Raw genomic sequence first — 12,660 nt, forward strand, 5'->3', positions numbered from 1 at the left:
TGCAATATAAAAGTATATTTAAAATGTTAATGTTAGGTGGGATTAATCGCGATTAGTTAATTTTTTTTAATCGATTGACAGCACTAATATTTTCAAGACTGATCTGGTCACTCTTTTCCATACAGTTATGATGAACCATTCTTCAAAAAGGACACAAAATCACATTAGAAATATCATAAAAGTGGTAAAAACGCTATACTGTGTCTTCTAAAACCAGACTCATTTTTAAGTTTAATTTTGTTATTCACAAATTTCTCTCATCCATCCTAGCTCTCCTTTTGATTCATTCATTGAGAGCTGAAAGTTCAAGAGAGAAATAGCTGTCTGGTTTGTGAACCAACCTTTCTTGTGAGTCATATCTTTTCAGTGAATTCGTTGATCTGGTTAACAAGATTAGTATGAGTGCTTTATTTATGAATCAGACTGATATGGTTCTCAAGGTCAAATCACTGGCTCAATGATGCAAGTGGTTGCAGTGGGGGGAGGGGAAGACTATTACAGAATAAAGAACAAAAATGAAAATTACACAACATCACGTCATTCCAAACGCGTAAGAGCTTTGTTCATCTTTGGAACACAAATGAAGATATTTTTGATGAAATCCGAGAGCTTTCTGACCCTGCATAGACAGCAACTATGAACGTGCATCGAAGACTGACACGGAAGAATAAAGTCATTATTATTGTTTTATAGTTATTTTTGTATATTTAAGGTTGAACCACTGATGTCACATGGAATATTTTAACAATGTCCTTACTACCTTTCTGAGCCTTGTAAGTTGCGTTGCTGTCTATGGAGGGTCAGAAAGTTCTTGGATTTCATCAAAAATCTCTTAATCCGTGTTCCGAAGATGAACGAAGGTCTTACGGGTTTGGAACGACCTGAATTAACAACAGTATTTTCATTTTTGGGTGAACTAACCCTTTCAATTTCAGTCGGTTTCTAAACAAAAGCTAAATTATGATTTCAGAACAACTTTGAATTTACCATATGAGTGTTATGGATCACTTTTTTTTTTGGGATAGTTTTATGGTCCTTTGCATCTTTAAGATTGAAGGCTTCAGTCACCATTTATTGTAATTGCATGGAAAAGAGCAACCAAGATCCAGTTATTATAACATCCTATATTAATAGCCCAGCTCCATCAGTAGGTAACCGTCATCCTTATCAAAGGCACACAGAAGACAGCATAGAACTGTGTTGATACAGTACTGGCTTGAATCAACTATCCAAGTAAGAGTACGACAGGGCTACTGTCCACTGACATTCAGTACTTCATTGAATGGTGAAAGGAGCTGCATCATGCTTCTGTGCGACTGTCTGTCCACCAGCGGTCGGAGGATTCCTCTGTTTGTTATCACTTGACCGACTGCATTTACACAGTCAACCCCCGTTGCTTATTTTGCTGGTCGCACAGTTTACTATAGCGCGTCTAGGCCCTGTCCTTGGAGTGTGTCCAGTAATGACTACTACTGTCGGCCCCCCCTCCGTCTGTCTTCAACGCAGGACAACCTGCTGACACACCAACCGCCAATCTGTGGGAATTTGTTTCCTGGAAAGAAGCATATTACAGAGGCTCTGCAGCTGTGCATTTAACTGTAGTAATAAATATCCTTCTAGATATTATATTTAACATACATTTCTGTGCTGACCTCCTACAACGCTGAGCATTCTGAAAAACTAGTTAAATGCTTCTTGATCTGCTTGATAAAGGCTTGAAGAGTGCTAACTGACACTTTGTTAAGCTCCGCCCCTCTTGGTTACCATAGCTAACACTTCTCACAGTCAACTGAATGGAAAGAAGCCTGGCAGCAACTACAAGTTACAACATTAGTGTAAGAGGAATTATTATTATTATTTTTTTTAAAGAGCATACTCACTATAGTACTGTTCCTGTAGGGAAATGTTTTGTTTTTTTTTGTCAAGGGAAATAACTGGTAAATGCCTGATATTGAAATTCTCTACTTTTTTATATAAATGAAATGAACTAAAATCAATATTAGTAACATTTTAAATGCTACAAGTACATTTATTTATTACAACATTATAACATATCATATAGAAAAAAGTATATTGAATAATTTAACACTATTCAATGATCTTTTTAGGAACTGTATGATCTAATATTGTACATTGTAATGTCGTAAGGTAAAAAAAAGGGCAATAACTGATAAACACCTGATATTAAAATATGCTATTTTATATAAATGAAAAAAAAAAAGAAAAACTAAAAACTAAAATCCACTTTAAAAACAAATTTAAAATACTTCAAATGCATTCAGTCATCACACAATTATGAAAACTAATTTTACAAAGATTACAGTTAACAATGTTATTAAATTATTTGTTGTTAAACAATAACTTTAAAATAGGTAATGTAAAAATAGAGAAAATAGCTATGATCAATTAAATATCAATGAATATGCTGCATAATATTTTATGCATCTCTAAATGCCTGTACTATGAGCTGCATCTAAACCTAAATAAAAAGAATGCATCATTACAAATCCTTAAAAAGGGCTTTTTGTATCATTAAGCAACTAAAAAAACAGCTTGCATATTCTTTTTGTACTGTAAATGATGAAGGAGTGTTATGAAGTGAATATTGCCTTTGTTTATCCTGCGTAGATGTCTGGAAGACTTCAGACATTCTCTTCCTGTCATGCTTCATTGGGCTGCGGGTCTGGCTCAGGATTGTGTGTGGGTAGAGGTTCACACCCTGTTTTCATTAACGACAGTCCAGATGTGTCTGTTCACTGGACACTACATTTCACCGCATGCTGCCTGAGCCCAAGCCAGATACCCTGTATGTATGTGTATGTATGTATGTGTGTGTGTGTGTGTATATATATATATATATATATATATATATATATATATATATATATATATATATATATATATATATATATATATATATATATATATATATATATATATATATATATATATATATATATATATATAGCCTGATCTTTCATTCACAGTAAAGGGGCCACCAAAACACCTGTGTGATAGCGAGTCTCCACAGCCTTTGAATCCACACAAGGAAACATAAAAAGGACGGAATTATTTCAGAGTTTGAAGTTAGGACTAAACGGTGCATGCTGGGAATGGCACGCTGTAAAAAAAAAAAAAAAAAAAAAAAAGGAGAAAAAAGGAGGCAGAGACGAATAGGGAACGAGCAGGGGAGTGGGCTAATCCCCCGAAGCATCCATATATTGCTCCTTACTCGTCTCCCACTGCTTGTAAACGGCCTGGAATGTAACATGTTGTCTTTGGACCCCGTGTGTGTAGATGTCTCCAGTATGGAGAGATTTATGTGCACAGACGTTGCCTAAAGCTCCCTCTTTTTGACTTTTAACAAGGGGCTTTGAAGCAAGGGTAGAGCCTTCCAGCATTAAAGTAATATCAGAGGCACATTCTTTCATTTCTTAGTCAGTTATGCATTGTATCTTTGTCAACGCGTTATGTCTGGCAGATACAACATCTGAGAAATGGGTCAAAATGAGTTTGTCTTTGCCCTTGTAATAGTCAATCTTCTCTCACGCGAAGTTTGCGATGCATAAGAGCGCATTTTAAAAGAAGTAGTACTTTCAGAACACTTTAAATATTCCTCAGAACTCAGATGTTAACAGTACACATATATTATTCTTTATTTTCAAGCACACTAATGTTCGAAATACACCAGACATTTTTAACATCAAACTGTCGAAAAATAAAAAGACTAAAACCCATGTGACCGAATTCAAGCAAACTCAAAAAAGGGAAAAGTGCACTGGACTTCCTCTTTCCAGTCTCGTTCCGTATGTAGGGCACAACTTCTCTGACTTTTACTTTCTTTAATGAGTGAAGAAGGGAACGGAGCTACTTCTTCAACTTCTTGATCGGAATCTCATGTTTTTCAAGTAGACTTTACGCCACAATCAAAAGCCTGTGGACTCTCCAAAAAAACAAAATCAAGACATCCCCCTGCTTTCACTTACCATATCTAATCTTTAAATCCCCCTTTGGGGCTGGTCAGTCCCCCATGTGAAATTTAAGATGGGGAGAGCAGGGGGATCTTGGAAAGCCATTTACTTAACTGTTTATAAAAGCCACATGAAGGAAACTTTGCACAAATCCCCTTAACCGCTGGTGAAAGAGCTTGTTTCCACACGGACCGAACGAGCAGCGAGTACAAGAGCACGACTGGAAGCGAACAAAATGGAAAGAAATATGAAGCAAACTATGCACCGACAGCAATAAAATGATCTCCTTGTTTTTCTTGCCAAAGTAGGATCGAGGCTAGGTGCTTTTACACCGTTTTGGGCACCTTTTGGGAAGCTGAAATGAAAGTATTTCCCACTCTAAAATGATATCAATCTTCTGCAAAGACTGCAGTCAGTTCCAGATAGTGGGCGGTCATACATCTGACAGGAAGAAAAAAATTAGACTGCAGTCAATAGGCCTTCCTGTAAGCTGCCTGCATGACTTCTCGGGTGTCGGGCAATGGTGGGGTCAGTATTGACTGAGGTAGTTTCAAAACCAATACAAAGAGTAACTATTTGTAGGGTTTGCACTGGTTTAGCTCATGGCAGCGTTTTGACATTGTCAATAGTTGTGATGCCAATGGTTTTAGCATATATAAAGACCAAACATCACTGAGTAAAGCCGGCTGCACATTGGACGAAAAGCACCACAACTCTGGACAACTTTGTTCTCAAGTTCAAGGCGGCAATCCAAAAAAGGGAATCTAATCACCATACAGGTCAAAGTTCACTTCAGGAATGAACAAAGTAGCATCGGTGAGAGGCACAGAGTAATGACTTGAATTTCATCACACAAAGTTGTGGTAAATCTAAAAACTATTTTACAATATTTTTAAGTTGTTTTTTCATCATTTTGGAGAATTGTATAGAAAAAAGAACAGTCACAAAACTTACTGTACTTCTAAGACATTACAAATCGGTAAATGTAAGATAAAAAACCTACAACACCAATATAAATGTGGCCTGCTCATGCTATCCTGTCAGAGATCCCCTTTCTCTGGACCAGAAAAGCCACTGCAGCGGAAGGGCCTCATTTAGAGAAACAGAAAGGCAAGGCGGAGAAAAAAAAAAGAAAAAAAGAAAGAATAAATCCCTTTCTCAGGAAGATTAGTGGCTGTCCCTTTAGAGTGGGCTGTGGATGGAGCAGCTTTTTAAGCCACATTTTTCTCTGCCAGTGGCTTGACCCCTGGTGCATTGCCTCTCTCCCCTGGGCTGCCCGCTGTACTGCTCTCTGCTCCTCCCACCCAGCCTCTCTACCCATTCTTCACCGTCTCTACGGAGACCTACTCAGGAGGGATAAAGAAATACCTCTTTTTCTCTGACATGGTGCTGGAGACCAATCTAGAACTGTTCTGTGTGATTTCACTAATGTAAAAAAGGTGATCCTGGGCTGGAAAACTCCGCCTGCTTATATCGAACCAGGAACTAGTAATGTCACAGGGCAGGGGGCGGGATAACATCTTGAAAAAAAAAAATGCATCACTGTTTGCACAAAAATATTAAAGTGTTAATAAAAAGTGTGTTACTTGAGCACCAAATCAGCATATTAAAAATGATTTCTGAAGGATCATGTGACACTTAAGACTGGAGTAACGGCTGCTGACAATTCAGCTTTGCCATCACAGGAATAAATTACATGTTAAAATATATTAAAATACTGTAAATTAAAATAGAAAAACATTATTTTCATTTTTCACAATATTAAAGTTTTAGTTGTATTGTGATCAAATAAATGCAGCCAAGCGAACCGACTTGCGTTGGGATCATGTCAGGACAAATTAAATTTGAGAACTCCGGTTTAAAATTTGGCCTGAACTGGTGGGAAAGAATGTGTTGTGGTTGGAGGAATTTCTTTGCAGATTTTCCTTTGAAACACTGACACCTTTCCTCATTCCTGCTCTGTGTCATGTACCTACACCGAGCACACGTTGTTTAGGTACTGAACAAAAGTTGGACCGTGCAGCTAATAAATCCTGCAGATCCCCTGTAACCACTAAACTGACCTCTATAAAACAAATTCTGCTCCATAAAAGTCTGAACAAAAGCTGTAAATAGACATAAAAGTGAGACGAAACAAAAGGTATTGAATAGCTCAGAAATGCTTTAAATAAGTTGAGCCCTGCTCATGGGGATCTATCACCCTGCAGGGTTCAGATCTTCAAACTCTAGTCAAACTCACTTGAATGAGAGAATCCAAGTCTTCAGATTCATTGGCAATCACAGGCAGGGTTTGAAATAAACCATGCAGCGAGGCAGATCTCCAGAGACAGGACTTTGAGCATGTGGGTAACTGCTCTACTGTTTTTACAGAATAACTAAGCATTTCTTCATATATTGCATTTGTTGAATTAATTAATTGCTTTTCAGAGTTTAAGGGTTAGTTTCCGTCATGTTGTTCCAAACCTGTATGACTGACTTTCTTCTGTTGAACACAAAAGCAGACTTTTTAAGGAATGTACTGCTCATTTTTTTTTTCAGTGCAATTACAATAAAAATGGGGACGGGAGCTTTTAGGATTCAAAAATGACTCAAAAGCAAAATTTAAGCTGCTCGTACAATATTGTGCACTCTATTTCATGCCTTATGCATTCAAAATGAAATTTATGTTCTTAAAAGTGGCCTGTTAAATGCTCATAGATGTACAGGATGTACATGAGTAAGTAAGTTGGAGAAACTCAAGAAAAGGTGAAGTATGTTTTGAATCATTCAGACCAGTTTTGTAGTGGATCAATGATTCATTGAAAAGATCAGACTAATAAGAATCATTTGTTCAAGAATTGGGCATCGATACTTATCGCATGATCAAGTTAACTGGTGACTAAATTATACATTTTTTTGGTGAATCATTCCTTTAATACTTTGTATTTTTTTTAATTAGTATTCCAGTTAATACGATTTTTCATTAAAGATAAAACGGAGAAAAAAAAAACAACAACTACAGAGGTAATAATTATCCAACTGATAGGCGTTATCGGACAATACATACATACATAAAATGAAGTATGCATAATGCACATTTGTTGATTTATTCATGTTATGTGGGTATGACGCAACACAAAATTGCATTGACAACAATAACCAGAATGCATTATGAAAAAGACGATCATAATATCAAAGACGACTCTCAAAAAATTATTATCTTTATTTCTCTGGCAGGCCAACAAACTCTATTGGTGTCACCCAACACTATTAAAGTATGTCATACAATGAAAAACTACATTACCATCTCAGCACAGACCCCGGCGGCCAAAAACCATGATGCTAACAAGCTCGGACAGCCATGATTAGTAATACATAACTTCTGGTCTCCAGTGGTGAGAACAAGGTCCTTCACTATCATTGAGGTTTGTATTCAAAAGCCTTAGCCAAAAACTAATAAACAATAAAACACAAAATAAATTACTATTCCTTGAGTATTTGCTTTCATTATACTTTTCAAGTTTCTAAATATGCAAATGAACTCCTTTAACATTCATTATATCCCACAACAACATACACTGAGACAAAATATAACACCCTTACAAAGACTGGGCACACCGATGCCCTATTTCTCCTTTGTCTTAAACAATTTATGATCATTGCTTTCTTATGGCAGGCCACCAAACCCCTCATTAAACAGTAAGATACCATAATATGAGCAGGTCATTAGCATTTCAAAGGTCTTTCACCATCTTCATGTTTGTCAGATGGACAGCGCAGTCCACTGCTCTCCCTGAAGCTTTAAGAAATTTATAACATTTATACTCTGGAGGTAAGAACAAGGTCTTTCAACCTAGTTAGAGAAGGGTTTTCATCACACATTCACTGACATCTTTTAAACATGTACAGCCTCTCGTCCATTCTCTGCATTCTTTCTTTCGTATCTTTGAGTCAACAAGCGATACATACATGAGCAAACCGGTCCAATACATTTACATATATGCATCTCAGATGTCTTTTATAATACAGCATAATCTAAAAATGAAAATTCTGTCATTAATTACTCACCCTCATGTCATTCCAAACCCGTAAGACCTTCGTTCATCTTCGGAACACAAATTAAGGTATTTTGGATTAAATCCAAGAGCTCTCTGACCCTGCATAGCCGACAAAGGAACGGTCACATTCAAGGCCCAGAAAGGTAGTAAGGACATCATTAAAATAGTCCATGTGACATCAGTGGTTCAACCTTCATTCTATGAATATGAGAACTTTTCAGAACGCCATAACTCATGGTACTCTTGTAAATGCGCGTTGAAGACTGACAAGGAAGAGAAGAAATTGTTGAATAAAGTTGTTATTTTTGTTTTCTTTCCGCACAAAGAGTATTCTCGTAGCTTCATTAAATGAAGGTTGAACCACTGATGTCACATGGACTATTTTAACAATGTCCTAACTACCTTTCTGGGCCTTGAACAGGTCAGTTGCGTTGCTGTCTATGCAAGGTCAGAATGCTTTCGGATTTCATCAAAAATATCTTAATTTGTGTTCCGAAGATGACCAAAGATCTTTATGGGTTTGAAATGACATGAGGGTGAGCAATTAATGACAGAGTTATCATTTTTGGGTGAACTATCCCTTTATTATTGAAAATTAACTTTAATAAATTTATTTTTGCAAAATGTCAAAATTGCTTTTAATTATAATTTTAAATATTTTTAATATCTACAACAATTGAAACTACTAGGCATATCAAATTAAATAATAATAATGGTTTCTAAAACAGTGTAATTATTAATAAAATTATACTAAAATTGTGCTAAATATCAAATATAAATATTAAATAAAAATTACAAAATGTTGTCAAGTTTAGGTTGAAGTAAAATTAAAACAAAATAAAGGCAATCTAAACAGAATAAACTAAAATTAAAATGAAAACAGAAAATATCAAAATAAAAGCTAATTAAAAATATTAATGATATTGTAATAAATAGTACTCTAAACAGGTTCTCAAACAATCCTGGTCAATGGAGTTCACAGCCCTATGCTGTAGTTTCGGCATCTACCACCAGGGGCTAAATGAGTTGTGCCAACAAGCTAAACCTGGCCGGACAACTTAAACAAATAGAAAAAGCCACAAAAACCTCAAGTTAAACTATAAATGGTCCTTATGCAATAAACCCGGGTAGGAAAGAAAGTAATTTAAAGGTGCATTGCCTTGTTTTTTTAACTAACGTAGTGGGCAATTTTCCATTTGAGATTACCGTACCTCGGGATGCTGTGGTCGGTGAGGGCTTTTTAGGAAGATCTGAGAAACTACTGCCATCCAGGCCTGACCCCTTGCATTCCTTCTTTTCTGTTGTGGTGGGACTCGTGGTCTCCATGATGAGCCTGAAAGACAAAAACAGCAACTGATTTTTAGCATTATTTGAGCTTTAATCGTGCCAGTCACACAAACAGATGAAACATGCAGCAATAGGTTGCAGACAAAAAGAGGTGTCACAACTGGACATTGACAATACTATTCCTTCCCTCCAAAGTCCTAAAAATGCATGAAATCTTCCAAATGGCAATCGGACGGTGTGACACAAATGTTTCCATTATATAAACTACAATTCTAAAGAAAAATCCTTCGTTTCCCTCTTCCCTGTCTCATGACTTGTCTGTTTATTTTGAGAGCTTAGAGGAGCCGTTGTAGAAATGCCATGTTACCAGAAGAGACAAAGCAGAGAGCGTGCGGAGAACCTCCTCTATGGCAGCTCTGTCAGAGTGCTCAAGTGCCTGTGCTGAAGGCAGATGACTTGGCAGCACGCCGCTTGTTTAACTTTGTGTAACCTACAAGATTATCCTTGGTTCAGAGCAAACAGCGAGCGGTTTAGGATTGAAAAGAGGTCCAAACTGAGGCCATTCAGTCTCAGATTGTGGCTGCCCATGTTGTTTGTTCTTCAGCAAATGAACAAGTATGTTTAATACACTTTGCAAATTATAATGTACTCAGAATTAGTTTAAATAAATAGGGCAACAATCATTTTCACATCAACACTCATATTATGTAACACAAACTGTAGTTAAACAACTAAATGTTGAATAGATTGAAGAGCTGGGTGATTAATCAAATTTTGTTTTCAATTATGATTTAGACTTACAGTAAGACGATCATGAAAACAAGATTGAGATAAAATTATTGAGCAGCATTCTGTTTTGTGTTGATTCGAACCTCTATAGTTGTTTAATAGTTTTAGTAGCTTGTGGAAGTGCATATTGATATTACATATTTTTTGATATTACATTTTTTACATTATTTATCTGTTATTTTTATCCATTTTTTTTCAAATTTTACATTTATTTTCTTTTTCTTTTTAGATGAATTGTATAAATGTTTTTCCCATAATCAAACAGCTATTTGGAAGCCCATTAAAAATGAAAATTGGAAAATTGTGAGATAAAACTTTAAATAAAAAATACATTTACAACTATGTGATAAAGAACTCACATTTTCATAAACTTTATATTTTCCTTCACAAAAAAAAAAAAAAAAAAATTCATACCATAAGCAGCGATTAGGGAAAATAAGCATATTAGTGTGCTGCAAAAGGAAAATTATGCATGCAAACTAAATGATGCTTTACTTTTGACCTTTTGAATGTTGTTTCTACATGCTAATCCAAAATATAATTTTCTTATGTTCAGCATCCTGTAAGAGTACCTGTGGCCACATTCATCAGCCTTTTCTTGTGCCAGTCAAACATCCCTTTGCCAAGGTAAGCCGATTAGAGGTGGACTGTTGGAGTTGGCCAGCATCTGTCTCAGTGCTTGTTAGCCAAGAGGGTACATTTGCCATCCTGTCTCACTGACACCTCTTCATACTTTCCTTTGGAGATGTAACTAAACATTGTAGATGTCAAAGGATTCATTTATACATTAATAATGAGGCCTCCTAATGTTGCTTGTGAAGTCATCAAATGTACACAGGCCAATTATAACAACTGGGACATTTCTATATGTCTCTTATGGAAACCACCTCCCAGGACTTAAGGTTTTTCTTGTTCCATATCATTAGCACGATTGTTAAAAGAGAATGTTAAATGAACTGAATCACTTTTGATGACATTAATCAAACACAAACATGCTATTACTGGCACTGGTCATCTTCATTTGCCAGGAACACCTATTACTGCAGCCAAATCTGCCTTGGAATCGACGCACAGTAACAATGACTCATAAATACCTGTCAAAGATGAAAATTAATTATTCCAATAACATGCATCGTAAAATTTCTTGTTACCAATATCTAGAGAGCAAAGCCGATATAATACATAAACGATTATATAAATAATCAAGCCAATGTCATTAAAAAATTTGGGGTCTGTACAAATTTTTTTTTTTTTATGTTTTTGAAAGAAGTCTCTTATGCTCGCCAAGGCTGCATTTATTTGAACAAAAAATACAGTAAAACTGAAGTATTTTTACAAATTGCACAAATTACAAACGGTTTTCTATTTTAACATGTATTTCTTATGTAACATTTCTTACTATTATCAATGTTAAAAACAGCTGTGCTGCTTAATTTTCTGTAAATCATAATATTTTTTCAGGATTCTTTGACAAATAGAAAGTTCAAAAGAACAACATTTATTTAAAACGGATATCTTTTGTAACATTATAAATGTCTTTACTGTCACTTTTGATCACTTTAATGAATCCTTGCTGAACAAAAGTATTAATTTCTTTAAAAAATAAATAAAATACCCAAAACTTTTGAATGGTGTGTGTGTGTGTGTATATATATGTATATGTATATATATATATATATATATATATATATATATATATATATATATATATATATATATATATGTATATATGTATATGCAATTTCACTTAAAATAAATAAAATCTATTCAACTTTTAACTAAATTATGAAAATTGTGCACTAATCTATGGCAGGCTGTTGGTGGTTCTAAAGCTAAGGCTAACCATCCCAAAATGGTCAAAATTCTACCAACTGATTTGCATAGCCAAAATATAAGACCCCCACGTTACTCTTTACTTGTCGAGGTCTGTCTAAGCCAAACTCTGACCCTTTGACGAGAAGATCTGACAGTACAGGTGTGCATAACCGAGTGGACAGGTGGCGGCGAGGGTGAAAAACGACAAGAAAGCTACTCTGTTCTTCTGCGTGGCTGCTTTGACAAATGCAGCGTGTGAAAAGGATCAGAATCTCAGGTCCGCATGACAGAGGGGTGTGATACCACGCAGGCTTGTTGGGCTAATCCTCCATAGCCACCCCCTACCGCATTACTCCACCTACTGCTGGGCCAGAAAGTTCAGTCGTGACCGTTCACAAAATCCCCCCTTTGAACACTCCTGCTCACGGATTGACCGCGTAGACCACCTTAACAAATTCTCCGTCACAGATAATGATTAGAACTGAACAATTCCACAAAAGTGTGCTGTAAGGGAAGAGCCGAAGGAGGACATTTGATTCACTTTATACTTGTTGTAAATTCGATTTCCTTCCAGCCGATAGTTTGACAAAGGCGGGTGAAGTCAAGCAATAAAGCTGGACACAATCCACTTTATCTTCATGCAACTTTCCCTCCAATTTGAGGAATGCAATTACACCAACTACTTAACACCAGCAATTATGTGGACTCCCAAAGTGTCAAAAGTGTTTTTCTTCCAGGAAGCTCCATGAACTTTTCTTCAT

The 12,660-nt window shown here is 36.0% G+C and overlaps 1 protein-coding gene across 6 annotated transcripts in view; it reads right to left on the reverse strand.

Annotated features, from left to right (window-relative positions):
- Positions 1 to 12,660, reverse strand: part of gli2a (GLI family zinc finger 2a) — an 80,218-nt gene that overhangs the window by 56,142 nt on the left and 11,416 nt on the right. For 3 of the 6 annotated variants that reach the window (XM_058786877.1, XM_058786879.1, XM_058786881.1), the window contains exon 2: positions 9,220 to 9,341. In XM_058786877.1, the coding sequence (XP_058642860.1) occupies positions 9,220 to 9,334 (115 nt within the window). In that variant the 5' untranslated portion in view covers positions 9,335 to 9,341. Of the gene's footprint in view, positions 1 to 9,219; positions 9,362 to 10,656; positions 10,799 to 12,660 lie in introns of those variants that run through there. The other 3 variants (XM_058786880.1, XM_058786878.1, XM_058786882.1) reach the window with 3 other exon arrangements.

Source organism: Onychostoma macrolepis, chromosome 09 (assembly GCF_012432095.1).
Source record: "Onychostoma macrolepis isolate SWU-2019 chromosome 09, ASM1243209v1, whole genome shotgun sequence".
In the NCBI taxonomy this organism is placed as follows: domain Eukaryota; kingdom Metazoa; phylum Chordata; class Actinopteri; order Cypriniformes; family Cyprinidae; genus Onychostoma; species Onychostoma macrolepis.